The sequence below is a fragment of the Plectropomus leopardus genome, chromosome 17, assembly GCF_008729295.1.
Source record: "Plectropomus leopardus isolate mb chromosome 17, YSFRI_Pleo_2.0, whole genome shotgun sequence".
NCBI lineage: Eukaryota > Metazoa > Chordata > Actinopteri > Perciformes > Serranidae > Plectropomus > Plectropomus leopardus.
The window spans coordinates 10604728-10631239 of NC_056479.1; the positions used below are offsets into that span (position 1 = coordinate 10604728).

The 26512-nt window shown below is 40.8% G+C and overlaps 1 protein-coding gene and 2 pseudogenes across 1 annotated transcript; all 3 read left to right on the forward strand.

Moving 5' to 3' along the window:
• Positions 1-2736: 2736 nt before the first annotated feature.
• On the forward strand, positions 2737-10850 carry st8sia6 (ST8 alpha-N-acetyl-neuraminide alpha-2,8-sialyltransferase 6). Its single transcript, XM_042505093.1, has 7 exons — positions 2737-3393; positions 4275-4349; positions 4454-4528; positions 6315-6459; positions 8754-8866; positions 8973-9065; positions 9145-10850. The coding sequence occupies exons 1-7, from the start codon at positions 3293-3295 to the stop codon at positions 9620-9622; spliced, it is 1080 nt and encodes a 359-aa protein (XP_042361027.1). The 5' UTR covers positions 2737-3292; the 3' UTR covers positions 9623-10850.
• Positions 10851-15167: 4317 nt separating this feature from the next.
• LOC121957194 lies at positions 15168-25001 on the forward strand (annotated as a pseudogene).
• Positions 25002-25214: 213 nt separating this feature from the next.
• LOC121956226 lies at positions 25215-26050 on the forward strand (annotated as a pseudogene).
• The last annotated feature ends 462 nt before the right edge of the window (positions 26051-26512 follow it).

Here is a 26512-nt window from a genome sequence, read left to right on the forward strand (position 1 = left end):
AAGTTTGCTGTGCTTTCAGGACAACCCCCATCATTTTGAGAAGTTTAGCAGTGCCGGAGGCGAGCTCATTTCACTTCCTGTCTGTCTTGTGGTTTATCTCATGGATGATTCTTTCACCTGCGTCACAGAAGAGGCAAAGCAGCAGCCCCATCACTACTGACGGAGGGAGTCGAATGAGATGGAGGAAAGGGAAGATGATATATTGGGCACTGATTGGGTCACAATGGGACCTTTGTCCTTCTGTCTGCCCTGTGATGATGTCACATGGGCTCGTTAGAGGAAGTACATCTACTTAACTTCCCCTGCAGCTTCTGGTCTGCTCCTCCTGCATTATTGCCAGCTGCCTTGAAGCATGTTCTGTTCAGACTTCCTGTCAAGAGCTGCTGGGCCCAGAACTATGTAAACATATTTGTCAACCGACAGCAATAAAAAATACCTCACACACTTAGACCATTCAGGGATGGATGTTAACAGTTTGAAGCACTGGGCTCACAGGCCACCAAGCCTCTTCTTGTTTTCAGTAAGTGATGGAATAACTTTTGTGGCCCCAGGCAATTGAGCCATGTTTTATGTTGGAAACTGCTGTTGATTGTTTAGCTTGCAGACTTTCCCTACAAATAATTTTTCATATGCAGAAATATGAATACATTTCAGAATATTATAGACTATTCAGAAATTTCACTTTGCACAATGTCATCTCTTTGCTACACAACAGATTTACCACAAAACAAATTAATCTCAAAAGTGAACTCCTAATTGCACAATTATCCATCATTGAGATGATAATACCGCATGATTCATCCAGTAAAAGAGGCCGAGGATTTCCTACAGGCACACAAGAGCTGCGCAACACTGAGAAATCTCCTGAGTTACAAGATTATGAATGTCAGTTTGAAAAATCACTTATTTGGCTTTAATTTAGTTAAATAGCTTATGGAGTCTTTGGATGGAAATTGCATTGTCTGTAATAAGCAAATGACTGACTGCTGTGCATGGGGCAGGCAGCAGGATAGCCTGTAATGAGGGGAAACCAGACGAGGAGCTTGATATTTGATTTAACAGACCGCCAGAGAAGCAAGGTGTTTGCTGCTGTAGCACCTCTTCTGTCATACACTACAATTATTCTGGGGCAGTGGCTCTCTTTTTCTTGCCTACAGGCTTGTTATTATAACAGAGTTACTATACAGGAGCAAATCATTTTTTCCCACATTTCGCTCAACATTCCTGCTTGTGTCTCATGATGCACTAAAGGTCATGCATGTATGTATTTTCTCAGTGAGGCCTACCTCTCAGGGGAGAGCTTGTTATCTGTTGTCTGATCAGGATATCTCAAGGAAATTCTGGTTTGGCGGAGGGACGATTTGTCTTCTGTTTCCACTCGTCCAAGAGATTCTATCAGCTCTAAAGAAGATTAGTGCACCGATTGAAAGACTGAATTTGACATTTATAGTCATCAAAATTAACTTTTTCGCAGATGGTCCAGTTATTTAGGACATTTGCCTACTCTGACAAGTGACACAAAGACATCACATATTCGACATGACAGGCCCAGCTGCTCACTTGGAGTCAGCAGATCCGCTCATCAGACAAGAAACCATTACATGAATGTGCGTTTGAGGTAAAAAGCGGGTTAAGCGTAGCTTTTACCTCCCTTAACAACCTTCTGTCTCTATTGCTGCTATTAGCCAGATTTTATTAGTCGCACGACCTTCTTTATTGATCATTCCTTCCGTCTGGTCACAGTGGAGCAACCTCACACAACCCCGAGAAGTTTTCTGCAAAACGGTGACGTGTGCCAAAATAAAAACTTTCCAAGAGCTCTTTTGTTTTGGATTTCTTTGTGTGTGTGGAGGGGGTGGGGGTTGCTGTAGCACAGCTCAGCTTACTCAGCATGTCTTTATGAGGCATTACTGCTTTATTGCAAGAAGCTCAGCATGGAGTTTTTCCACTGAAACCTGAAATCAGGGGGTATATATTCAGGAGAACTGGGTGTGGTCATGACTTTGTGGGTGTTTATTGTGAAAATGCATCGCATATGCTCAACATATTTCTCATAATCCTACCTCTTGATTTTATTCCCCCTTCTACTGCACAGCTGGAAATGCAGAGCACCAAGATTAAAGCCAAAAAGCGGATGAGTTATGGAACTCCTGGGCATCAACTTCCCATCTCCTTCTGCTTTTTCGTCTCTCCGTCTGGCTCCCTCTGACTTTCTGCTTCTCTCATTTCTGCCGGCTGTTATGATAGTTAGTTTTTACAGCTAGCAATGTAAGAAGTAAGTTCCCATCTCAGCTAAGACGAGACTTTACCTTCCCCCCTCCACCCCCCCGACCTCCAGCTCCCTCCCTCCTCTCAAACTGAGAAACTCTTCTGTACGAGGATATGAGTCAATACAGCTGGCAACATTTGACAACAGAATAAAAGAATCTTGTGTGTGTAGGTAAGAGTTTTGGGGGCGTTCAGAGTGGGGGGAGGTATTGGATGGGAAGCCTCTTCCCCTCACTGGCTTGGCCCCTCATAGGTTTTGAATGTGTTTCCTGACACACACACGGATACACAAACACACTGAGTCATGAGGCATACTGTGGGCTAATTCAGTACTGGGCACTCATGTTACTGCCTCCTTTTTGTGGAAAGGGGAGAGGGGCTTGAGGGGTGTGGGCGGAGGATGGCTGGGGGAGGGAGGGGAAAGCAGAGAGGGTAGGCTGGGACTCTTTGGCGGGGGCGGAGAACAGAGGGAGCTTTGGGACAACGGTGGAGAGTAGCATTGTAAGTCTGGCTGTGTGAACACATGAGAAAAAAGCGAGACAGAAGATGGGTGGATCAAAGAGACATAACTTCAAGGAGTGAAGTAGTATGTGGAGCAACAAAAGATCGTTTCAGCTGACCTGGACACAAACAGGAAGAGAGGGAGGGCAGAGCCGTGGTGAAGAGAAGACAGAAAACTTGTCTGAACAAGAGGCAGAAAAAGAAAATAACTGAGGAGGCGTGCTCTCATTCACCCAAGGAGGGAGAGAGAGAGTCAAACCAGACAGAGAGAGAAACAGAAAGAGCAGAGGAGTGGGAGGAGGAGGAGGTGGGGTAAGGTAAGAAAGCAAAGAGGCAAAAGATTAACACTCCTGAGAGAGAAAGACAGAGAGAGTGAGCCGGGGACAATGAGCCGATGAGGGGGGAAGAAAATCTTGACAGAAAGCAGATAAGGGGTGATTGCTGAGGAAGGCGAAGCAAAGAGGGAGTAGAAGAGACAGAGGGTGAGGGAGCTAGTGGGTGAAGTTAGAAGGAGGGGAGAGGTATGAGGGGACAGCCCTTGAAGTCACTCTTCTCTTTGGTGTTAACTGTCTTCTTTCTGGGGAGCCTGCTGACCACACTCATCTGGTACATGGTCGACAACAAGTAAGTGTGAAGCTGCCTTTACCAGCCAACTATAGATACACACAAACACACACACATAATTCATTCAATCTAATCTATCGCTTTTTGTGTTTTGGGTCCTGGAGGTGTGTCAGTGGGGATAAAAGATAAAGACGCATGCTGGGTTTTGACAAGACTACAAGACAAGGGTGGAGCAGTTGATAAGATTGGACAAAAATAGAAGCATTTTTGGTTTTCTGCACTTTCAAAGTCTTTTTTTCACTTCCACTTGTATTAACCCTTTATAGTTCTGTGTAGTTAGTGTTAAATGAGTCTGGAGTTGAAAAAAAAGTAGGTTTTTTTTGCCGAAACATCACACAAGGCACCATCTGTGCTTCAACATCGTTATTCATCTCACAGTACTCAGCAATCGAAACAATCAGTGATGTGACAATGATGTTGTGTTGTTCCTTTCGAAAGTTTTCATGAGAAACATCTAAAGTACTTGTCACAGTCATACAAGCAACACATACCACAGATATTACAACATGTAGACGCAAAGAGACACAATTCTCCCCCTGAAATGTAGCTGGGTAGCAAAGGTCTCTGCTCTTTAGTTTGTACACTGGTTGTTCATTTATGGCGTATGAAGCTGGCAGATTTACCACAGCTCTTCTCTATTGTCAATTGGAGATCCCATAATGCACAACTTGATTACTCTATTTACTTATTGATGTTTTAAATTTGTGTATACAGAACTTCTTGTTGAGCCACATTGTTATTTACAGAAAAGCATACACTGGTAAGATTGCTTCATTTAATGAATATATGGTTGTAACCAAACAATACAGCTTGCAAGTCAGTTTTATCTCTGGCATCAGCACTTAACTCACCTGTCCTGTTCTTTTCGTGCTGCTCCACAGCAATGTGGAACCTCAGAAGACGCCTCCTCAGAAGAAAAGCGCCCCTGAGTCCTCTGACCCTTGTAAAGGCTGCAGGTGAGAAAAAACACCGTCTCTGCTGGTTTTGTTTATGCCATGTCAGCGCTGCTGGGATTACACACTTGACTTTGTGTGCGCATGTGTATGTGTGTGTTTCACAGGGAGATCATTGACAAAGTATTAGAGCGTTACTCTCAAACCTGGAAAAAGCAGGAGGACAATTACCAAAAATTCAGGTAAAGTCTTACGTCGTTTATTTGATTTTTTCTTTCATTTTAGAACAACTAAACAAAAAACAACCATAATCCCAAGACGGCAAATAATTGTCCACACATGCACAGATACGTTAGAATTGTCTGTACATCATCACAGTCTAGGGATGTACAACGAGTGCAGTTTAAAAGGTTGTTTTAACTGTACATGAAGCCACGCTCAAGAGGGGCACACAAATGAACATTTTGGCAGTAGCAGAATCCATTTGCTTTCTGATAAAATCAAAAAAGAAGTCAGATCTCAAATTAAAGACAGGGCACCATCATTGCACCATCATTGCACCATCATTGCACCATCATTGCACCGCTTCTTAAAAAAAGTTAGATTTTCATTTTGTAACCCTTTTAGCTATAACAACATAAAACAAAGTGTGTTGGGTCCCATGGTCATTGAGTTTAATCTGGACCTCTCTCTCTCTCTCTTCTCTCTCTCTTTCATTTCCCTAACTGCCTGATTGCTCATTCAGCCTGAACCAGGACGTAGCACCGAATTCTGGGCCACCGCCCTTCCTCTCCGTATTCATACACCTTTTGAATTTTTCTTTACAGTGTCACTTTTCTTTCTTTCACGTGGCTCTAGCTGAGATGAGAGATGAATCCGAGTGCAGGGGCGGACTAAAGCCTTTAGACAGTTTTAAGAAGAAGGAGACATACTTTATTCACTCCTGGGAGGAAATACAAATTTGTTCACTCTGTTGTCACATACTCAGGCCCGAAATAGACACACATGCACAAACAGTGCCTATACATGTCATACATTAAATGGAGAAAATATGAGAGTGACAGTGTTGCCCATGGACAGGTGCCCTGAGCAGTTGGGGGTTCAATGCCTTGCTCAAGGGCACCTCAGTAGTGCCAAGGAAGCAAAGTGGCACCTCTCCAGCTATCAGTTCATGTTCCATATTTAGCTCATATGGGGACTTGAACCTGTGACCAGTTGTTGCCATATTTCATTGTTTTAGATTGCTTCCTTTTTAGACTGTTTTTTTAATTGTTTGTACACAGTATGCAAATACACTGCACTAGCACTGACAAAGTTGTGTGATGTTGTATGTTGATTGTCATCGTAAGTAGTGATACTGAGATTGCTGAATCTCAGATGCTGAAATCGCTACTGGTTATTACCTTGGTTTCCAAAAAAAAAAGCGGCACTTCTTCTGCAACTACATGGCAATACCTGTGACCAATCACACCTGAAGCACTTTTTGCACTTACTAAGGGTTTTTTCCTTAAGTCTAAATTCTTGCTTGTGTTGTACATCGCTTTGGATAAAAGCGTCTGCTAAATGAAATTGTAGAATTGTAGAATTGTAGACACTGTTCACTAACCTTGCTGTTGCTTCTCTGATTAATATCTTATATTCTCTAGGACTATCTAACTATCTAGAGAACTTTCAGAACACATAATGTATCCAGGATGTCTTTGCTTTTTATATAGCTCAAAAGAAGAACAACTGAAGACATGGAAAGAGAAGTGGAAATGCAAACTTTGGTCATAGCAGAGGAACCTACATGCAGTTGTTAACCATGTGGTCTAAATATAACACATGTTAAGGCCATGTGAGTCATGGTAAAACAGAGGGACCTGAAGCATCCAGGACTGCTTTCAGTCAGCAAGGGCTTTTAATGGGAAAACTTTTTTTATAACCTAAACAAACTGCTTATTCAATTACCTGTTCAATCTATAAAGCTTTGTGTACAGCCATTCCGACCGTCTTATGTTAGTTAACAGCAGCCTTGTGGTTCCCCAGATCTCAGCTGAGCAACAAGTGCCATGGTTTTGAGAAGGCCATCGTTACCCAGGCAAACACTCCTGTGGGATCCAAGATTGTGTACGATGGGGAAAAGAGGAGGTCCTTGCAAGTGACCCCAGAGATTTTCAGCACCTTTGCAAAGGTATACTTCTCATTCGGGAAAATTACCACCATTACATCAGCTGTTTGTTTGCTGTCTTTATTGTTCCACTACTGAGATCATTTCACTGCTTTGCTCTTGCATGTTCTGCCAAAGGTCATGTGTCTACTCACATGTTGGCTCCTTGACACACACATTGCTGTTTTATTTTTGGTAAGGGGCTCACAAACTCAGACCAGATACTTTTCCTGAGCTGGTATCAACTGCTGAGCTGTACACACATAGATGCATAAAGAAATAGAATGATAAATGGGAATTGTTGTTAGTTTAATTTTGACAGCATGCACACATCAGTTGGGCTGTAAAGTGTGTCACACTCACTAGCTTGAGAAGTCTGTTTTGGCCTACTGTTGCCTTTCATGCGTTAAAATGTAAGGACATCTTTGTACAGTGAGTGGATGTATTTGGCAATGTTGAGGGTAACGCGTTACAAAGTTAGCACTCAGATTACTATTTTGTCATAACACAAGTTTTGCGATAGTTATTTAATTACGTTTTCAAATAACCAATATCACAGCAATTCCCTGTTTCTCTTGTTGCCAATAATTGCATACTTGTTGAAACACGATGTAGGGCCTAACATTACTGTAGCTACTCCCGAATGAGGTTTTTTTTGTTATTGTCAAGTTTGAATAAAGTGTGTTTTAAAATCATGAGCAGTCCAATTAAATGGGAGTGCACAGATTGGCACACACAGCTGTCAATCATGCCGATAACCACATTTTTGTAGAATTTAATACCTCATTAAAACTGAATGTTTAAAAAAAAAAAACTATCACTTGAACAAAAACCAGGGTGATGAGAACTACCTTTAGTGATAGAAACCATCTATTGGAAAATTTTATTTGACGTGCACTTTGAACTTTTAATTAGGCCTTTGTCCCATTCCCATTCAACATGGAGGAGTCGGGCTTTATTACCTATACTGCAGCCAGACACTAGGGGGCGATCGAAATTGAAAAGTTACATTTTGGGGGAGCCGTCATGTTTTCCATCTTTATATACAGTCTGTTGTTTAATCACAGGTATTATGAGTAAATGTCTTTAAATGGTTAATGTTATTCCTGCTAAGCTAAGCTTCGTCTGTAGTGGTCAGTATGTGGTGAGCCAGTTAAAGTGTACACTACAGAGAGCACTCCTGATGTGAACTGTACTTCTATATTCTTCCTACAGATAAGCTGACTACAGTAAACACCCTGGCAATAGAGTGGTGAAGGCATGACATATTTTTGTAGGCCAACCAGGAAGTTGGCATTGTACTGGTTCCTTCATCAAAAACCTAATGTGATTTTTGAATGGGATTTTCGATTATCGCTAAAAATAATCTCTATGACAAGTTTATGATACTTTTTTTGTGATTTTGTTTAGCATGTAATCTTGTCCTGTTTTTTTCCACTTTTTTTCCTTTTGTTAATTGTACGTAATTTTCTTGGAATTTTTTTAAAATTATTTTCTTGCTAATTTTTGGTTAATTTCTTGTTCTTCTTTCCATATTTTTGAAAGAAATCAAGCCAATTTGCTCAGGTTTCAAAGGGTTAAATGGCCAAGAAGTGATGATAAAACTAAACAACATAATATTCATATATGCTTTCCTATGAAAGAAAGACTTAAGAAAGGATTTAAAAGATGCTAATGATTTAGTAGATCTGATTTTAATATTTACTCAACAAACAGTCCAGTCTGAGCCACGTAACCTGCAGATTCTGGACTTCGCACTCTCTTACGTGCTCCCTCCTTTGACAGGAAGTCGCCCTCTAGTAGCTTCAGCTGTGTCTAACCGCAGAGCATCACCAGCTGAGTTTTTGTTTATCGTATTTGCTCGAAGAGTAAAGGACTATGTGAGGTAGTAGTTAAAGGTGTAGGAGTCAGTAGAGTAGATGTAGTGGTCAGTATGTGATGAGCGAGTTCAAGTGTGTGTGCTACCGAGAGCACTAAACTGTACTTTTATAATTTTCCGTCAGGAAATAAATGTGTTGCACTGAGAGTGAGCGGCTTATCATCCTCAAAAGTGTAACATACTGTATAGTCAGATTCAATCTTGCACTGCATTGCCTACAGTTTTCCAGGTGGCACCCAGATTTGAACTGGGGACCTCTTAATGTGCACGCAAATGCTCTTCCACTGAGTTGTACCTCGTGCTGATAATAAGCTTGTGAATCCTAGCATAGTGAGGGAATGGCCCATGTTGCTTTTGCCCTTAATGTGGCTCCTTCACACACATGCTATATCATAATCATGATAAATGTTGTTTTTTTAATACATTATGTTGACTACAGGAGCATCCGTTCCCAAATAAAACATGGGACACGTGTGCTGTCGTTGGGAATGGAGGGATTCTGGTCAACAGCAGCTGTGGACAGATGATCGATTCAGCTCAGTTTGTTATCAGGTGAGAACAGTTTCAAGTGTGGGCCGATGACAACCAACAAAATGAAAGTAATCTCTGTTTAAATTCTATATGACGATCCCTATAATCTCCTCTCTTACCTGTTTAGGTGTAACCTACCTCCTTTGAAAAATGGTTTTGAGAAACATGTGGGCATCAAGACAGACCTGGTGACAGCAAACCCAAGTATCCTCCTAGAGAAGTGAGCAGGAGGTTGAATCTTACTGCATGATGTAATGTTCCTTTTGTCTTGTTGCTTGACATAGGCTGTATATTTTCAGGTACGGGGCTCTAATGGGGCGTCGCCGTCCATTCGTGGAGAGTCTGCAAAGCTATGGCAACTCACTGCTGCTCCTTCCTGCCTTTTCCTATGGCCACAACACTCCTGTGTGCTTGCGTGCCGTCTACAGCATTGAGGACTTTAAAAGTCCCAGTCGGCCCATCTTCTTCAACCCTGCCTACCTCCAGAATCTGGCCCTCTTCTGGCGCTCCCAAGGCCTACGAGCAGTGCGGCTCAGCACCGGCATTATCATGGCGAGCCTGGCGCTGGAACACTGTGCCAACGTGCATCTGTATGGGTTCTGGCCCTTCAGTAATCATCCACATGGATTCCATGCCCTGACGAACCACTACTACGATGACAGACAAACTAAAACAAAATTTCATGCCATGCCGGCCGAGTTTGACCTCTTGTTGAAGCTGCACAGTCAGGGGGTGCTCAAGCTTCACCTGGGAGATTGTCAACCTGGTGAAAAGTAGTTCCAGACCCAGGGGCAGCTAACTGGACAGGAGCAAAGTGCCTTCATTGTAGTTGAATGAACAGACAGATATTTTATGCTGGTGACACAGTCAAAGTGTGTCCAAGCCAAATGGACGCTTGGACTTAACTGTAAATGCTGAGTTGGCTCATGAGCAGCCAAGACATTTGCACTGAAATTAAGATGCAACAATCATAGGACTGTAAAGATTATGTAAACAGTCTTGTAGTGTATCTAAAATTGTATTTATTACCACAAATGTTCCAGCTGGAGTCTGGAAAGAGTTATTTTGAATTAAGTGGGAATCCTTTGTGGGGGTCAACATTATAGTGCCTTCTTTCAGATCAAACTGAATGTATTTTGAGGAAAATCAAATACCTCCTCTACGTGAAGATTGTCTGGCTAAAACACTTTTACATTTAAAGAAAAATAGCCACACACTGAATGCAATGAATCTTTTGACATTTAAAAAAAAAAGAAAACTACGTCAGACGATTAACCACTTTGAAGAAATATTCTGTGAGCTGGTCGAGGGGAGATGTATGGTTCTCACACACGATTGTTAAGGACAGGCTGCTGCTGGTTGTGGATGATTTCTTTTGTTCTCACTCCATGTCACTGGCAGAGCTGGATGTGAAGTGTCTGTAGGTGTAATGTCCCAGGTGCCTCATCTACCTCACCTCCATGGCTGCTGCCCTCTGGGGGCTGAGAGAACCTTAATGAGTGAGGCTCAGAGCCAAGGACTAAACAAAACAACTACAGAAAGAAACAGGAATAATAACACTACTAAAACCGGGAGGTCCCTCCTCACAAAGGTTACCACGGTGAGCCCGTGTAACAATGCGCAACCCCTCGTCACCACAGCGACCAGACATGGATATGCGCTGTCACAAAGTGGCAACATTCACATACTGGTACAATGGTAGTTTGGAAACCAGTACTTTTAAAGCTGAGAATGATCATGAATTGTGCATTATGCATGAAAATTGTTGAGTTTGGGTGAAGACTTTGGGTGAATTTGCATCAAGACTTGTGCAACTGGGAGTGATGTCTTTCATGCTGATACTTAAAAAGTCTTAAAAGTGATTTTTGTCATCTAGAGAAAAACTGAATAAGCTGTAGATGACCAAACTTGAGAACTCTTTGTGAGCCAGTTTTAAAATCTTGTGTTGTTGGTGAGGGAAAATGAAAATAAAGTGAATAAGTGAATAAATATTTATAACAAAAGAGTTTTTGGTTTGGAACTAGTGGCTGGAGTGCCATTCACTTGTCTAAGGCAACAGTTTTCCCACAGATGTCTCAACTTGCATAATTTAGTGTTTTTGAGCTATTAAGTGCCCAAAATGTCAAAATGTGTCATCAGAGAGCAGTATTTCTATATGCAAACTGCACATTTGGCTGGAACACCAAATGGTACAGTGATTTACTTGCATAGTTTTGTGAAGTGCCTTTATATGCATTTCTCTATTATTATTATTATTGTTATTATTTTTTTTTACACCTCAAACAGCATTTTTTTAAACCATATGTAAGCCACATGTCAGTGTAGTGTGCTTGCAAATATAGTAATGTAATCTTCCACTTCACTATTTTTGTTCTGCATGTTCTGCTGTTTGGCACCAGACAGTTACCAAGTGGACCACACATAAAAAACATCTGGATGATGCTTTCACAGACTGAAAAAAACATGGAAGCCTCGGAAAGTACTGGATTTTTTACCCTATTCTCTTTGTTTTTCACCGAGAACACAACAGAATAAAACTCTTTTGGGTATAAAAAAACAAAACAACTATTCTTTGAGGCCACAAAATCAGTCTTTCCTTCATTGTCTATGGTGCAGCTCCAGACTTTATACTTGATGACATCACAAGCTTGAGACTTAATTCTCTGGTTTCTGGCTTTGAGAGAGATTGGCCTATGTTCACAAATATTGATCGAACCTTGCTGCGAGCAACATCTTAATTTAGGTAGTGTTTCTCTTAACCCTTTAAATCCTGGATTGACATCAGTTTTCTTGTGCGTGTTCAGATGCCTTTTAAAAGCAATGACAAACAATAAATGATCATTTAAAAAAACATGGAGAAAAAAAAGACAATCAGCATTGTTAGAAAACTATTTCAAAAATAAGGAAAAAAATCAAGAAAAGTATTATTTTTCTAATTAAGTATTTAAAATAAGATTTAAATTAGGTTACAGGTTATTTCATTTCAGCACTTTTTTCAGGTCATGTCCTGTTTTTTTCTTTTGTTAATTTTAGGTAATTTTCTCAACACTTTTAAAGTTATTTTCTTTCTAATTTTTGGTCAATTTCTTGTTAATGTACTCATTGCCTTCTGTTCATATTTCTGAAAGAAATCAAGCCATTTGCTCAGGTTTCAAAGGGTTAAATGGCCAAGAAGTGATGATAAAACTAAACAACATAATATTCATATATGCTTTCCTATGAAAGAAAGACTTAAGAAAGGATTTAAAAGATGCTAAGGATTTAGTAGATCTGATTTTAATATTTACTCAACAAACAGTCCAGTCTGAGCCACGTAACCTGCAGATTCTGGACTTCGCACTCTCTGACGTGCTCCCTCCTTTGACAGGAAGTCGCCCTCTAGTGGCCTCAGCTGTGTCTAACCGCAGAGCATCACCAGCTGCTTATTATCCATTTATACTTCAGTTTGTTCCCTTGTCTTGAACAAAGCACAATAAAGACTTAATTTGAGAAACTTTGTTCACAGGGGAAGAATTTAATGAGAGCTGATTGTCCTTCAGGGGAGGAGACTGACACTAACTGGGAAACTCTCAGTAAATCACCAGTGGCTTATTGGGATGGAGCGGAGCCAGTGTCAATCACTGCTCTGGAGAGCAGCTGACTGAAGTACTTCTGGTGATTTATGCTGCTGCTGCTGGCTGGCTTGTTGAACAGACATGTGGCGCCAAGTGGTGAAAAAACCAATCAGAAAGTCTTTCCCAGAAACATAGATTTAACCCCAAATATCCAGTGTGAGAGTTGGGCGCCAGACTGGAGAATTTTCACAGTCCCACCCTGTCACATTAAAAAATGTTAATTCAAACCAGTTGGAGAAATAACCCAGATAGCTTCAAGGATATTAAATTAAGGCTGGGATGTGGTGTCATATTGCATCATATCATTGGGGTACAGCACAGTAAAATCTGGTCTGCACTTGCAGAAAGGATCAACAGCAAATGCACTACCATAAAAAAATAAATGTGATTAGTTTCATTGAGGCATTCCAAGCCTCATCCCAATTAATAAGTATATGCTCATTGTAATGACCCAGCTCAAAGGGCCACAACAAAAAGGGAGGCACACCATAGCAAAATTGAACAAAATATATTTATTTAATCAAATTAACCAATCATACCAAATAAGACCAAATTAAAAGTAAACGTAAATATTTACAGCATGGAGTGTGGAAGTCAATAGTGTCAGTAGTGTGTGTGTGTGTGTGTGTGTGTGTGTGTGTGTGTGTGCACACGCGTGCGTGTGTGTGCACGCGTGCGTGTGTGTGTGTGTTGCATGAGTGTAAAATGTGCGCAGGTGCTGTAAAGGTGCATAAGTGGAAGGGGGAGATGCAGCAGTCAGAGACAAAGAAAAACCAAAAACCCTCTCAGGTATTCCTCGTTGCACTAACGATCACTTGCCTGAGAGGAGAGAACAGTAAAGTCAGAGATGACAACACAACAGCAGAGGTAGGAGTTATTTTAAAAAATCAGTTAGTAAGAAATGCTGAATGATTTCTAAACATTCAGTTTTTAAAATTAGTAGCTAATTGGAACAAACATTGAGCCCATAATGCATTGATGTAATTGAAAGCCTGACAGACTTAGATGATCTGTCATCATCACAAGCTGAAGTTCAGCTGTCACCAAATGAACTGCCAAAGTGACAAACGAAATAACACAGTGTTACATGAGTTAAAGCGGCATTTCTTCGGTCTCCTGAGTTGTTCCTGCCAGTGACACAACATCAGCCCATGTGACTGTAATTCTCCTGATAGCACTGCAGAGACCCCCTTACTCTCCACCAATCACAACCAAACACAGATCTCATACTGACAACAAGAACCAGACAATACTCAGCGATTCAACAATGAGAACAATTTCAACAACAATTTTCTCACGGCTCTGATTTACTTCAGTAGGAAAAGAAATCTTTTCCTGTGCAAGTGTTTTCATCAAAAAATATGAAAAATAGCTCTGCCAGGGATACAAGAATGGCACTCAAAGAAAGGCACATTTTGCAAAAGGAAAAAAAAATGTCAACACAAATCAGAATCAGTATGAATCAGAGTTTGTATTGGTAATACCTGTTTTTATTGTCACTTTTCACATATCTATAACCGTATGCAACTGATTTTAAATCAGAAAGGAAGAACTGTCTGAATGAGGGTGTTGTTTCAGCACACTACAACTAAAGAATTAAATAAACCTGTTGACAGCCAGGCCACATCTATTGAAAAACAGCCAAGAATACATTTTTCCAGGTACATTTTAGAGAGACATGGTTTCCTCAGAACTGCAAATATGCAGAGGAGAATAAATAAACCCAGATACAAGGAGTTGCAAAAGCTATTTCTGTGCAGTGAGCATACTGTTTTCTTTACCTTTTTTCCCCCCCAGTTACTCAAAAGACAGAAGAGAAAGGGGCGACACAAATGCATAACTGTGCGACAGACTCTTTTACCTGGATGGCTGCTCACATTTCTTTCTTTCTAATAAAACCAGACAAGTCTGAGCCACATAACCTAGAATACTTTTGGAGGTTTTAGGCCAAGCTGCCAGTCTCAGGAGCTGAAGCCTGTCAGTACCATGGCACAGTCTCAAAACAAACTTCCCTCGTCTCTTAAGTGCTTCCACCTTTGACAGGAAGTCGCCCTCTAGTGGCTTCAGCTGGCTCTAACAGCAGAGTGTCACCATCTGCCTGTTATTCATTACACATCCATGATTTACTTTAGTTTGTTTCTCTGTCATTTAAAAAAATGCAGTAAATACTTTGCTCACAGGGAAAGAATTTAAGGAGGGCCAATTGGCCTCTGGGAGAGACCGATTGGGAAACTCTCTCAGCTTAGTGGGGTGGAGCAGCCTAAACCCCGACAAACAATCAATGGGTTTTTTCCCCTTCTGAGCTTGAAACTTAACAGGGTTTATCAAAAGACACTTTTCCAGATATTCTTTTTGGAGAAGATATATGCAAAGACTGAAAGATCTATTGAGGTCAGAAAATATATAAAAACCCAGTAAATACATTTTTAAGGATATGGGTATTGTATACTATTAAAATTGACAACTGTACTATCACAAACACATGTTCTCCATGAGAGGGCCACCTACTCATTGGGGTTATTTTATTTGCCAATCTAAGCATGAACCTGTGAATCTCCTATTTGCATAACCCAAACATTGTCTCCAATGCAAATATATCCTCTTTTTATTATGTGCATGCTGAACTTTCGTGTCCCTCTTATTGGGTGGAGCTCTACTTTTGTAACTATGTTAGGGTTGTCAGTTTGTCTGTGTTAACAGAAGAAAAACACGGACAGACAGAGGATGGATATTAAGTGGATCAGAGAGACGTGACAAGGATTAAAGTCTGATGTGGAACAAGGGATGTTCAGTTTCACCGAGAAAGGAAAGACAAAGTCAAGGTGCACAGAAGACAGAGGCTGAACAAGAGGCAGAAGACTGAGGAGAAAGCAGAGAGGTCAAAGATTAGCACCATTACAGAGAGAGTGTGTAAGAAAAGAAGGTGAGTGGGCTTGCAGGTGGAGTTAGCAGGAGGGAAGAGTCATGAGGGGACAGCATTTGAAGCCACTGTCTTTGGTGTTCACTTTCCTCTGTTTTGGGAGTCTGCTGAGCACTCTCATCTGGTCCATGGTCAAGACCAAGTAAGTGTGTATACTTCCCAACCACCAAAAGAACACACGCGCATGCACACACACACACACACACACACACACACACACACACACGCGCAAATGCAAATGCAAATGCAAATGCAAATGCAAATGCAAACATTAAATGATGGAAACGTTTTTGAATTTTGGGTGCTGGAGGTGTGTTAGTGGGAGAAACACTTAAAGAAGCATGTTTTGACAAGACTACAAGACGAGAATTAAAAGAATATGTTGATGATGCTGTGGAGAAATAGATGCATTTTGCAGTTTTAACACTCGTGTCATTCTCTTTGTGAAGTTATACTGAGTGCGAAATGACTTTAACGTGGTGGATTAACTCTTTTTGCCCAGCTTTGAGCTAATACATCTCATATGGCACAGTGTATTTGTGCTTTAAAATCATGATTAATCTCATAATATCTAGAAATCTAAGAGGAAAGATACTAGCATATAATGGCAGAAACTCTCACACTGAAACCGAGAAAGTCATTGAACGTGATACGAGACGCAATCACAAGATTCATGCACTCAAAAAAGTATGGGTACAAAACATCCACTTATTCAGATAATTTCAAATTATATACAGTTGTATGAAAAAGTTTGGGCACCCCTGACAATTTCCATCATTTTCATTTATAAATCATTGGGTGTTTGTATCAGCAACTTCATTTTGATCTATCAAATAACTGATGGACACAGTAATATTTCAGTGGTGAAATGAGGTTTATTGGATTAACAGTAAATGTGCAATATGAATAAAAACAAAATTAGACACGTGCATAAATTTGGGCACCCCAACAGAAAAATCCCATCAATATTTAGTTGAGCCCCCTTTTGAAAAAAATAACAGCCACCAGACGCTTCCTATAGCCTGTAATAAGTGTCTGGATTCTAGATGAAGGTATTTTGGACCATTCTTCCTTACAAAACATCTCTAGTTCAGTCAGGTTCGATGGTTTCCGAGCATGGACAGCCCACTTCAAATCATCCCACAGATTTTCAATGATATTCAAGTCTGGGGACTGGGATGGCCATTCCAGAACATTGTATTTGTTCCTCTGCATGAATGCCTGAGAAGATTTTGAGCAGTGTTTTGGGTCGTTGTCTTGTTGAAATATCCAGCCCCGGCGTAACTTTGTGACGGATTCTTGAACATTATTCTCAAGAATTTGCTGGTATTGAGTGGAATCCATGCGACCCTCAACTTTAACAAGATTCCCAGTACCAGCACTCGCCACACAGCCCCACAGCATGATGGAACCTCCACCAAATTTTACTGTGGGTAACAAGTGTTTTTCTTGGAATGCTGTGTTCTTCTGCCGGCATCCATAACGGCGCTTGTTATGCCCAAATAACTCAATCCTTGTTTCATCACTCCACAGCACCTTATTCCAAAATGAAGCTGGCTTGTCCAAATGTGCTTCTGCATACCTCAAGCGACTCCGTTTGTGGCGTGTGCTCAGAAAAGGCTTCTTCCGCATCACTCTCCCGTACAGCTTTTCCTTGTGCAAAGTGCGCTGAATTGTTGAACGATGCACATCCACACCATCTGATGCAAGATGATCTTGAAGGTCTTTGGAGGTGGTCTGTGGGTTGTTTTTGACCATTCTCACCATCCTTCGCCTTTGCCTCTCTGATATTTTTCGTGGCCTGCCACTTCTGGCCTTAACAAGAACTGTGCCTGTAGCCTTCCATTTCCTCACTATGTTCCTGACATCGGAAACTGACAGCTGAAATCTCTGAGATAGCTTTTTGTAGCCTTCCCCTAAATAATAATGCTCAGTAATCTTTGTTTTCAGGTCATTCGAGAGTTGTTTTGAAGCCCCCATGTCGCCACTCTTCAGAGGAGAGTCAAAGAGAAGAACACCATGAAATTGGCCACCTTAAATACCTTTTCTAATGATTGGATACACCTGTGTGTGGAGTTCAATGCTGAATGAGCTCATCAGACCAATTTTGCATTCCAGGAAGTAGTTACAGGTATTCAAATCAGTGAAATGACAAGGGTGCCCAAATTTTTGCACAGCCTATTTCTAACCTCTGATTTAATTACATACAATTGAATATCGCCACACTTAAAGTTTTTGTCTCAAAAACACCCCAGTACTCAGCTTTGATTAGGAAATGAATGGCATGCCACTTTGATCATTTCCTGTGAAGATAAAGTAAATTATTATGCAGCCTCAGAGGGGTGCCCAAACTTTTTCATACAACTGTATTACAGTATATGATTATAAGAATATGGTTGAAAGTTTTAAATACCTCTGAGTGACACTGGCTGATACTCAGCTTCAATCAGCACACTGACATCCAAAAAAGATGTCATCTGCAAGTTTAAAGCTGGGGCAGGCAGTTTTGTTTGGGGGTCACTGGACAAAATCCCATATAACCATTCAGCATATTGTAATTCAAATGGTCTGGTAGAAAACTAGACTTCTCCATGTCTTTTTGGCTCTGTTTCCAGACTTTAGAAAATCTAGCCCATGATGAGACACTTGGCCAATCACAGGTAATTTCAGAGTTCCCATTGGCTGTCCTAAAAATGCAGATGCATGTCCCTTCAGATGCTGAAAGCCTACTTCAATGGCCAAACTCGTGCAGAAAAAGTTGCCATTTCAGCATCCCACAAAGGAAAAACAGACTAATTAAAAATACTCTTAAAAGCAGTCTGACAATACACCCAAGAAAACTATCAGCAATGTGTTTCAGAGACAGAGAGAATGTTGCAGTTTACAGATTAACTCATTGCTAAAAGCAGCTAATTCAAATTAATATTTATGTAGCTAGCTAGAGCATTAAATTACAGTACAACGCTTTACTCCCCTTGTTACAGACCAATACACCTATGAGGGGTGGAAATAAGAAAAGTTAATTGTCAAAAATGGAGGTGATGATAATGAATGTGAAATTTTAAAAAAGTGGAACTTTAAAAATGAATGAAAAATGAAAAACGGTAAATTATTAAGTAGTTTGATTTTGAACAAAGCTAAGCTAAGGTTTGTTGAGCTTCAGTATTTTTGTTTCTTTCTTGTTCGCTCCACAGTAACAAACTTCACAAACCGCCTCGATACAAGAAAAGCCACCCACCGCCCGCTGATCTCTGTAAAGAATGCAAGTGAGCGCAAATGCCACCACTGCTTCTCCTTAAGTGACATTTTTATTCATGCCCTAAGCAGATCAAGTCTTGTTAATGTTACAGGGATTATACACCTGACAGTGTGCGCGCGCGTGTGTGTGTGTGTGTGTGTGTGTGTTACAGGGAGGTCATTGACAAAGTGAAAGAACGTTACTCACAAACTTGGAAGAAAAATGAGACCAATCACCAACAATTCAGGTAATTAGGGCCCGAGCACCGACTGGTGCGAGGACCCTCTTAGAATGCAATGAATTATTTTTTTTTTTACCAAATTACTTGCATTTTTGGAGGTCTAAACATGATTAAAAACTCATGAATCTTGGTACACATGTCCAGCCTGGTGAAAAATTGTGTATTTTGGTGGTTTTGGAAATGGGCCTGGCAAAATGGCTCCACAGCACCCCCTAACGTGTAGCCCCAATGGCCAGTTTCACCTACAATTACGAAATTCGGTACACTTATGAATCATGGTCAGACACACAAAAAAGCCACTTGGACCCACCCCCAAACCCAACAGGAAGTCGGCCATTTTTAATTTTGTGCTCATTTTTGGTGATTTCGGGCCTCATACTTTTGCCATCTTGTCCTACAGGATTCAACCAATTGACTTCAAATGTGGTGTGTGCATTCTTAACCTCTAGGTGATTAAAAGTTATCACAGGTCCGTGCAATACTTTTACGATTTTCCCGTAACTTGGAGTACAGTTTTGATGTCTCACCATAAAACAGGAAACTGTTGTAACTTTGGTGTCCATTGTCCGATCTTCCTGAAACTAGTGGCCACAGGAAATATCGATTTTTTAAAAATACTTTTATGAACTTGGCCTGCGTAAATAATCGGATCCAGTTGAAATTCTGTCTGTATGATCTTTAGACCTTTCCGACTGAATGTCATCATGAAATGTCCTTGCAAAATTTTTACGGTATTCCTGCAACAGGCATTGAATTTTGATGTTTCACAACAAAACAGGACATTGTTGTTACTTGTTGTACATTGTCCAATCTGCCTGAAACCTCATAGGTTTTATAAGGGTCCTGCCCTGAGCACATCTGTATGACAATATTCACTAGTCGTAATAGTGCTAGCTACTGGCAAGAGCAAGTAAACCTTGAGGTACAATGATCATTGGATTTACATGATATTTACATGGTTTGGTCTACAAATGATGTACACCAAGATAACATGGAATTTTTGTCCAATCCACTGCCACCTAGTGACCGCTGGAAGTACTACACCATGTGAAATAGCTCACTCCATGGTCCAAACTCTGCGTACACTGTCTGACTTTCACACAAATGAATGACCGCTTTGGCTGGAGTCCCACCAGTACCCGCGACATACTTGGGAGTGTGAGGGCCCTTTCACTGCTGCTTGCAGCTTTAATCTAATTATTATTTTATTTATTATGTATTATTTTCATTTTTTTTGCAAATAAACCATCAAAACAAACAAATAAAAAGGTTTCCAGAACTGCAAATAATTGCCCATGTATGCACAGATTTGCTGCATCTCTTTAGTCCATACAAGCAGGAATTTGTCTGTACATTGTCACTGTCCCGACATGTACATTGAATATGATTTTAAAAGGTATTTCAAATAAACTGTACATAAATCACATAACTAAGTCAATTTGCTTTCTGATATTATCTATATCAAATTCTAGAAAATATTACAGTTTAGGCTATGAGTTAGGTTGGGAGGACCGAATCCTGACAGAGGTCTGAATATATACATCTTTAGATAATAAGTTCAGGTAAAAAAGAGGGACATCATCTGAAGCTGTAAGACTGCTTTCACTCACCTGTGTCTTTTTATGGAATTAAAATCCTGATATGAAAGAAGAAACTTTGTAAACCTGAACAAACTGCTGAAGCTCAGTGAGTGTCAACACTCCGCCCCAGATTACAGCTGAGCAACCAGTGCCAAGGCTCTGAGAAGGCCATCATAACCCAGGCCAATACTCCGGTGGGATCCAAGATTAGGTACGACGGGGAAAAGGGGAGGACCCTCGAGGTGAGCCCAGAGATTTTCAGCACTTTTGCAAAGGTATGTCATTCATAAAATGATTACAAATGTACAAATATGTGCATCATACTACAAAGTGTGTTAGGTATAAATGCAAGAATAGACTAATATACAAAATTTACCCTTGCACAATTGAATTATTTGCACAAATGAAGTACAGTTATCTCACTATAGTTGAACATACACATAATGAATTAGTAATGGGGTTATGGCTACTGATATAAGTCCAAGGGCCAGTCTATTGACTTGGTGTCTGACACTCTGATGGAGGAGTTTAATAGTCTGATGGCAACAGGCAGGAATGACTTGTGTGTGGCGCACCTTGTGGGGTGAGTTTCGCACTGAATGTACTCCATCACCTACTCTTCCTAAGATTTTACCTACTGAAAGAGTTAAAATTGAAATGGTCACAACTTATAAGTATATTGGATTACCATTGACCAGAACTTGTCATTCAGACCACACATTAAAAACCTTGTTTCCAAGCTGAAACTCAAATTAAGCTTTTTAAATATAAAAAAAAATAAATATCTACTTGGAATAGCTTAGAGAAGGCCATTTAACTGTCTGAACTGATCACTATGGGGGAATTTAATATGGTCCTTTGTCTTACACATGCAGTATATTATACTTGGAATAAATATTTTTCTAATTTTTTCTAATACAATTTCCGTTGGTGTTTATTCCAGGAGCATCCGTTTCAAAATAAAACATGGGACAGGTGCGCTGTTGTTGGGAATGGAGGGATCCTGCGTGACAGCGGCTGTGGAAAGAAGATTGATTCAGCTCAGTTTGTTATCAGGTGGGAAAAGTGGCTATTGTTGTGGTCTGAAAAGATGATGAGAATTTTAATCAACAAAATTTAGGTCATTTCTGTTTTTAATGATCTCAGTTGCCTTCAGGTATTTTGTATTTGTATTGTAATTGATATTTTTCCTCTTTTCCACATGCAAAGGGTTAAGGGTCACTAAAAAGATTTGTCAAAATACCTTCTAAGATGTAAATTTTTAAAAACTCTGTTTATGGATTAGCTATATGAACATGTAAAACAGAACGTATGGGAAACAATGACGTAATCTCCTAAATTTGCACGTCCATAGCTACTTTGTGTAATTAGCATAAACTGGAAACAACAACAACAGCCAACTTGTTTGCTATTGTTTTGAAGAAGTGCATGGACCAATGACTACTTAATTTTTTGCAGTGTCAGATTTTAAAAAAAAGCCCTAAAACTCAAGGTCCTAACATCAAAAAATGTCAGCTTCATAAAATCTGCTGTAAAAAAAAAAAATATATATTTATATATATTAAAAATTTTTCCACTCGATGTCGCTTTGAGGTCGGTTATGGTGCCTGTGGAGTGGCAGACTGGGGCGGTGGTTCCCATTTTCAAAAAAGCCGACTGGAGGGTGTGCTCCAATTATCGGGGTATCACACTACTCAGCTTTCCAGGGAAAGTCTACTCCAGGATGCTGGAAAGGACGCTCCGTCCAATTGTCAAACCTCAGATTTGGGAGGAACAGTGCAAGTTCCATCCGGGCCTCGGAACAGTGGGTCAGCTCTTCTACATTTTTTATCATTAGGATCAAATGTGTCGGTTTTTGTGTAGCTTGGCCATTTTAGGCTAATTTAAGGAACTGCGATTACAGTTCTAAAATCTTTTAGAAATGAACATTCTCTGGCAAATTTGAGCTATATTCATTCAACACAGCCAAAATGGCTTGAAAATAAAAACCTGAATGGCAGAAAATGTCCCTAAGATCTCTTAAGGGTTACTAAGTATTTCTTCACCACTTTACGGACGGACGGCGGCATCTGCTGCACCCAATGTCTTTGCTCCACATCAGTCTCCACAGGAACAACAGTGCTGTGTCAGGCCCAGTTGAAGAGGACAGGTTCATGAATAAGAATTTTATTTGCGAGCTCCTTCATCCTTATATTGGATGGGGATTCATGGTGGTGTGATCTCCTGGAGGTGTTTTAAAAAAGGTAGTTTGTACATGATCACCTTTGTGATGAAGGGAGACTGCTAAAAACAGCTAACATTGGTGAGCGTTTGGGGTTGTGTTTGCGTAGACAGATATAATCTATAAAACAAAGGTTGTGTGGACAGAATTATTATTATTATTTTTTTCGCTTGTTCAGGTGCAACCTACCTCCTTTGGAAAATGGCTATGAGGAAGATGTGGGCATCAAGACTGATCTGGTGACAGCAAACCCAACCATCTTCCAAAACAAGTGAGCTAGAGGATTAAGGGACCTACAATGTACCTTTTGTCTTGTTGCTTTACATATGCTGTTTATTTTCAGGTATAACTCTTTAATGAAGCATCGCCATTCTTTTGCGGAGAAGCTGCGTATCTACGGCAACTCTCTGCTGCTTTGTCCCGCCTTCTCCTATGGCTTTAACACTAATATATGCCAGCGAGCTGCCTACAGCGTTGAAGACTTTGAAATTCCCATGCAGACTGTGTACTTAAATCCTGAATACCTCCTGAGTCTGGTCCGCTTCTGGAGCTCTCAGGGCCTAAAAGAACATCGGCAAAGCACCGGCTTAATGATGGTTAGCTTGGCGCTGGAACTCTGTGATGACGTGCATCTGTACGGGTTCTGGCCCTACAGTAATCACCCACATGGACTCTACGCCCTGACTAACCACTACTACGATAACGTGATCCTAAAAGAGTCCACAGCATGTCGCAGGAGTTTGACCTCTTGTTGAAGCTGCACAGTCAGGGGGTGCTCAGGCTTCACCTGGAGGATTGTTGATGGGATGAAATGTATTTTCCAGACCCAGGGAACGGACAGAGATACTGTTGTAGCCCATTCACTCATGAAGTCTTTTCTTGCAGCAACCTCTGAGGCAAAAAAATGTGGAAGTGTGTATATATATATATATATATATATATTATATATATATATATATATATATATATATGCATTCAGACTTTTGGGAAGACTGCACTGAGTGTCTGTATAAGATTCATTTAACTTGCATGTATTAGTGTCTTTGTTTTCATTCATTTGATCAGTTTATTATTAAGAAGATTTATTATTTCTTGGTTTTGGGGTTTTTAGGATTCTGTGTTACATAGTTTTAAGGTCAGTCTAGTCTTTGTTGGATACTTGTTTTCGTCATGTGATTTTCTATTTGCTGTTTTACCTCCTTGGAGCTCCTGCATTTTGGGTCCATGTGCTCGGCATCTCACAACAGCAACCTCTGAGGCTGAAAAATGAAGCCGATGCAAAGTGCCAAAAATTGAATTTCATTGAATGACCACTTGAGGCAGGCTCCAGTGCAGAGTAGACCTTATAAATTTCCTTTGTGTTGTTACTTGACATCTGCTGTTTATATTCAGGTATGGGGCTCTAATGGGGCGTCGCCGTCCATTTGTGGAGAGTCTACGTAGCTATGGCAACTCACTTCTGCTCCTTCCTACCTTCTCCTATGGTCACAACACTCCTGTGTGCTTGCGTGCCGTCTACAGCATTGAGGACTTTAAAATTCCCATGCGGACTGTATTCTTAAATCCTGAATACCTCCTGAGTCTGGTCCGCTTCTGGAGCTCTCAGGGCCTAAAAGAACATCGGCAAAGCACCGGCTTAATGAATGGTTAGCTTGGCGCTGGAACTCTGTGATGACGTGCATCTGTACGGGTTCTGGCCCTACAGTAATCACCCACATGGACTCTACGCCCTGACTAACCACTACTACGATAACGTGATGCCTAAAAGAGGAGTCCACACCATGTCGCAGGAGTTTGACCTCTTGTTGAAGCTGCACAGTCAGAGGGTGCTCAGGCTTCACCTGGAGGACTGTTCATCGGATGAAAAGTAGTTCCCAGACCCAGGGGCAGTGTAACGGACAAAGAATACTGTTGTAGCTCATTCACTCATGAAGTCTTTTCTAGCAGCAACCTTTGAGACTAAAAAATGCGGAAATGCCCAAAACTGCAGTTCATCGAAAAAGAGTCAGTCTCCAGAGACCCCCATGTTAAAATGCCCAATTTTACAAAAGAAATGTTTACAGCCTCGTACATAAATGAGTTTCAGTCTGTATAACGCATTTCAACATCATGACAACTATATATATATATTTATATATAACTTTATATTGATATTTAACATATATGGTGCAGCCTATTCGCTCATGTCTTTCCAAGTGGCTGACACAGTTTGCTGTGTCTTAATGCCTTCAGACTTTTGTAATGACTGCACTGAATGTCTGTATAACACTCATTTGACTTGCCTGTATTAATGTCTTTGTTTTCACTTGATACATAGTTTAAAGGTCAGTCTTTGTTGGATACTTGTTTTCGTCATGTGATTTGCTGTTTGCTGTTTTCCTGCTAGGAGCACCTGCATTTTGGGTCCATGTGCTCCGCATCTCATAACAGCAACCTCCGAGACTGAAAAATGAAGCCAATGCGAAGTGCCAAAAACTGAATTTAATTTAATGGCCACTTGAGGCAGGCTCCAGTGCAGAGTAGACCTTATAAATTTCCTTTGTGTTGTTACTTGACATCTGCTGTTTATATTCAGGTACGGGGCTCTAATGGGGCGTCGCCGTCCATTTGGGGAGAGTCTACTTAGCAATGGCAACTCACTGCTGCTCCTTCCCGCCTTCTCCTTCGGCTTCAGCACTCCCCTTTGCAGTAGGTTATCTACACCTTTGAGGACTTTGAAAGCCCCATGCGGCCTATCTTCTTCAACCATGCCTACCTCCAGAGTCTGGCCCTCTTCTGGTGCTCCCAAGGCCTAGGAGCAGCTCAGCACTGGGATAATGATGGGAAGCCTGGTGCTGGAATACTGTGTCAGTGTGTATCTGTAAGGGCACTGCCCCTTCAATTATCACCCACCTGGACTCTATGCCCAGATGAACCACTAGCATGATGACATAAAAACTAACTATGGATTTAACACCATGTTGGATGAGTTTGACCTTTCGTTATCACAGTCAGGGCATTCTCAGGCTGCACCTGGAAGATTGTCAACCAGGTAAAAGTAGTTCCCTGACCCAGGGGCAGCTGACTGAACGGGAACAATTGAAATGTTATAGATGGACTTGAAGTGAATGCTGAGCTGGCTCATCAGCAGCTAAAATATGTGCACTGAAAACAAAATGCAACAATTATAAGACTGTTAACATTCTGTAAAAAGTCTTGTAATGTTTCTAAAATGGTGTTTATCACCACTAATGTTTCAGCTGGAGTCTGCTGGGAGTGCCATTGATTTCTATGGGAATCCTGAGGTCTTTGTGGGTATAAGGATTGTAATGCCTTGTGTAAATCATTTATTAATAAAAGTTACATAACTGACCACAGGAACTTTGCATAAAAACTTGGGTGGATCTTGTGAACCTGGGCATATTGCCTTTCATAAGTCTTAACAGTGATTTTTGTCTCCCAGAGTAATAATGCACAAGTTGTAGATGACAAAACTCTTTGGGAGCTATCTTGAGAGGAGTTAATGTTGGACTGGATGGTCTGGAGGGGTGGAGGAATGTCTGAGAGACTCTTACACTGCTGTGATTGGCTGTTTCACTGGGAGGCAAAGAGTGTTGATCCTGACCACAGCCACATTTTTTTTTCCATCATTGCATTTCAGCAATGTGCATCAAGTCAAGTCAACTTTATTTAAAAAGCCCATTATCTAAAATCAATATTTGCCTCGGAGGGCTTTACAACATACAACATCCCTCTGTCCTTGAACCCTCAAAGTGCATAAAGAAAAACTCCCCCCAAAAAAGATGTCACAGGAGAATAAATAGTAGAAGGAAGAGCAAGTCCACAGCTCCACGTCCAGGTACCATGTGGACAC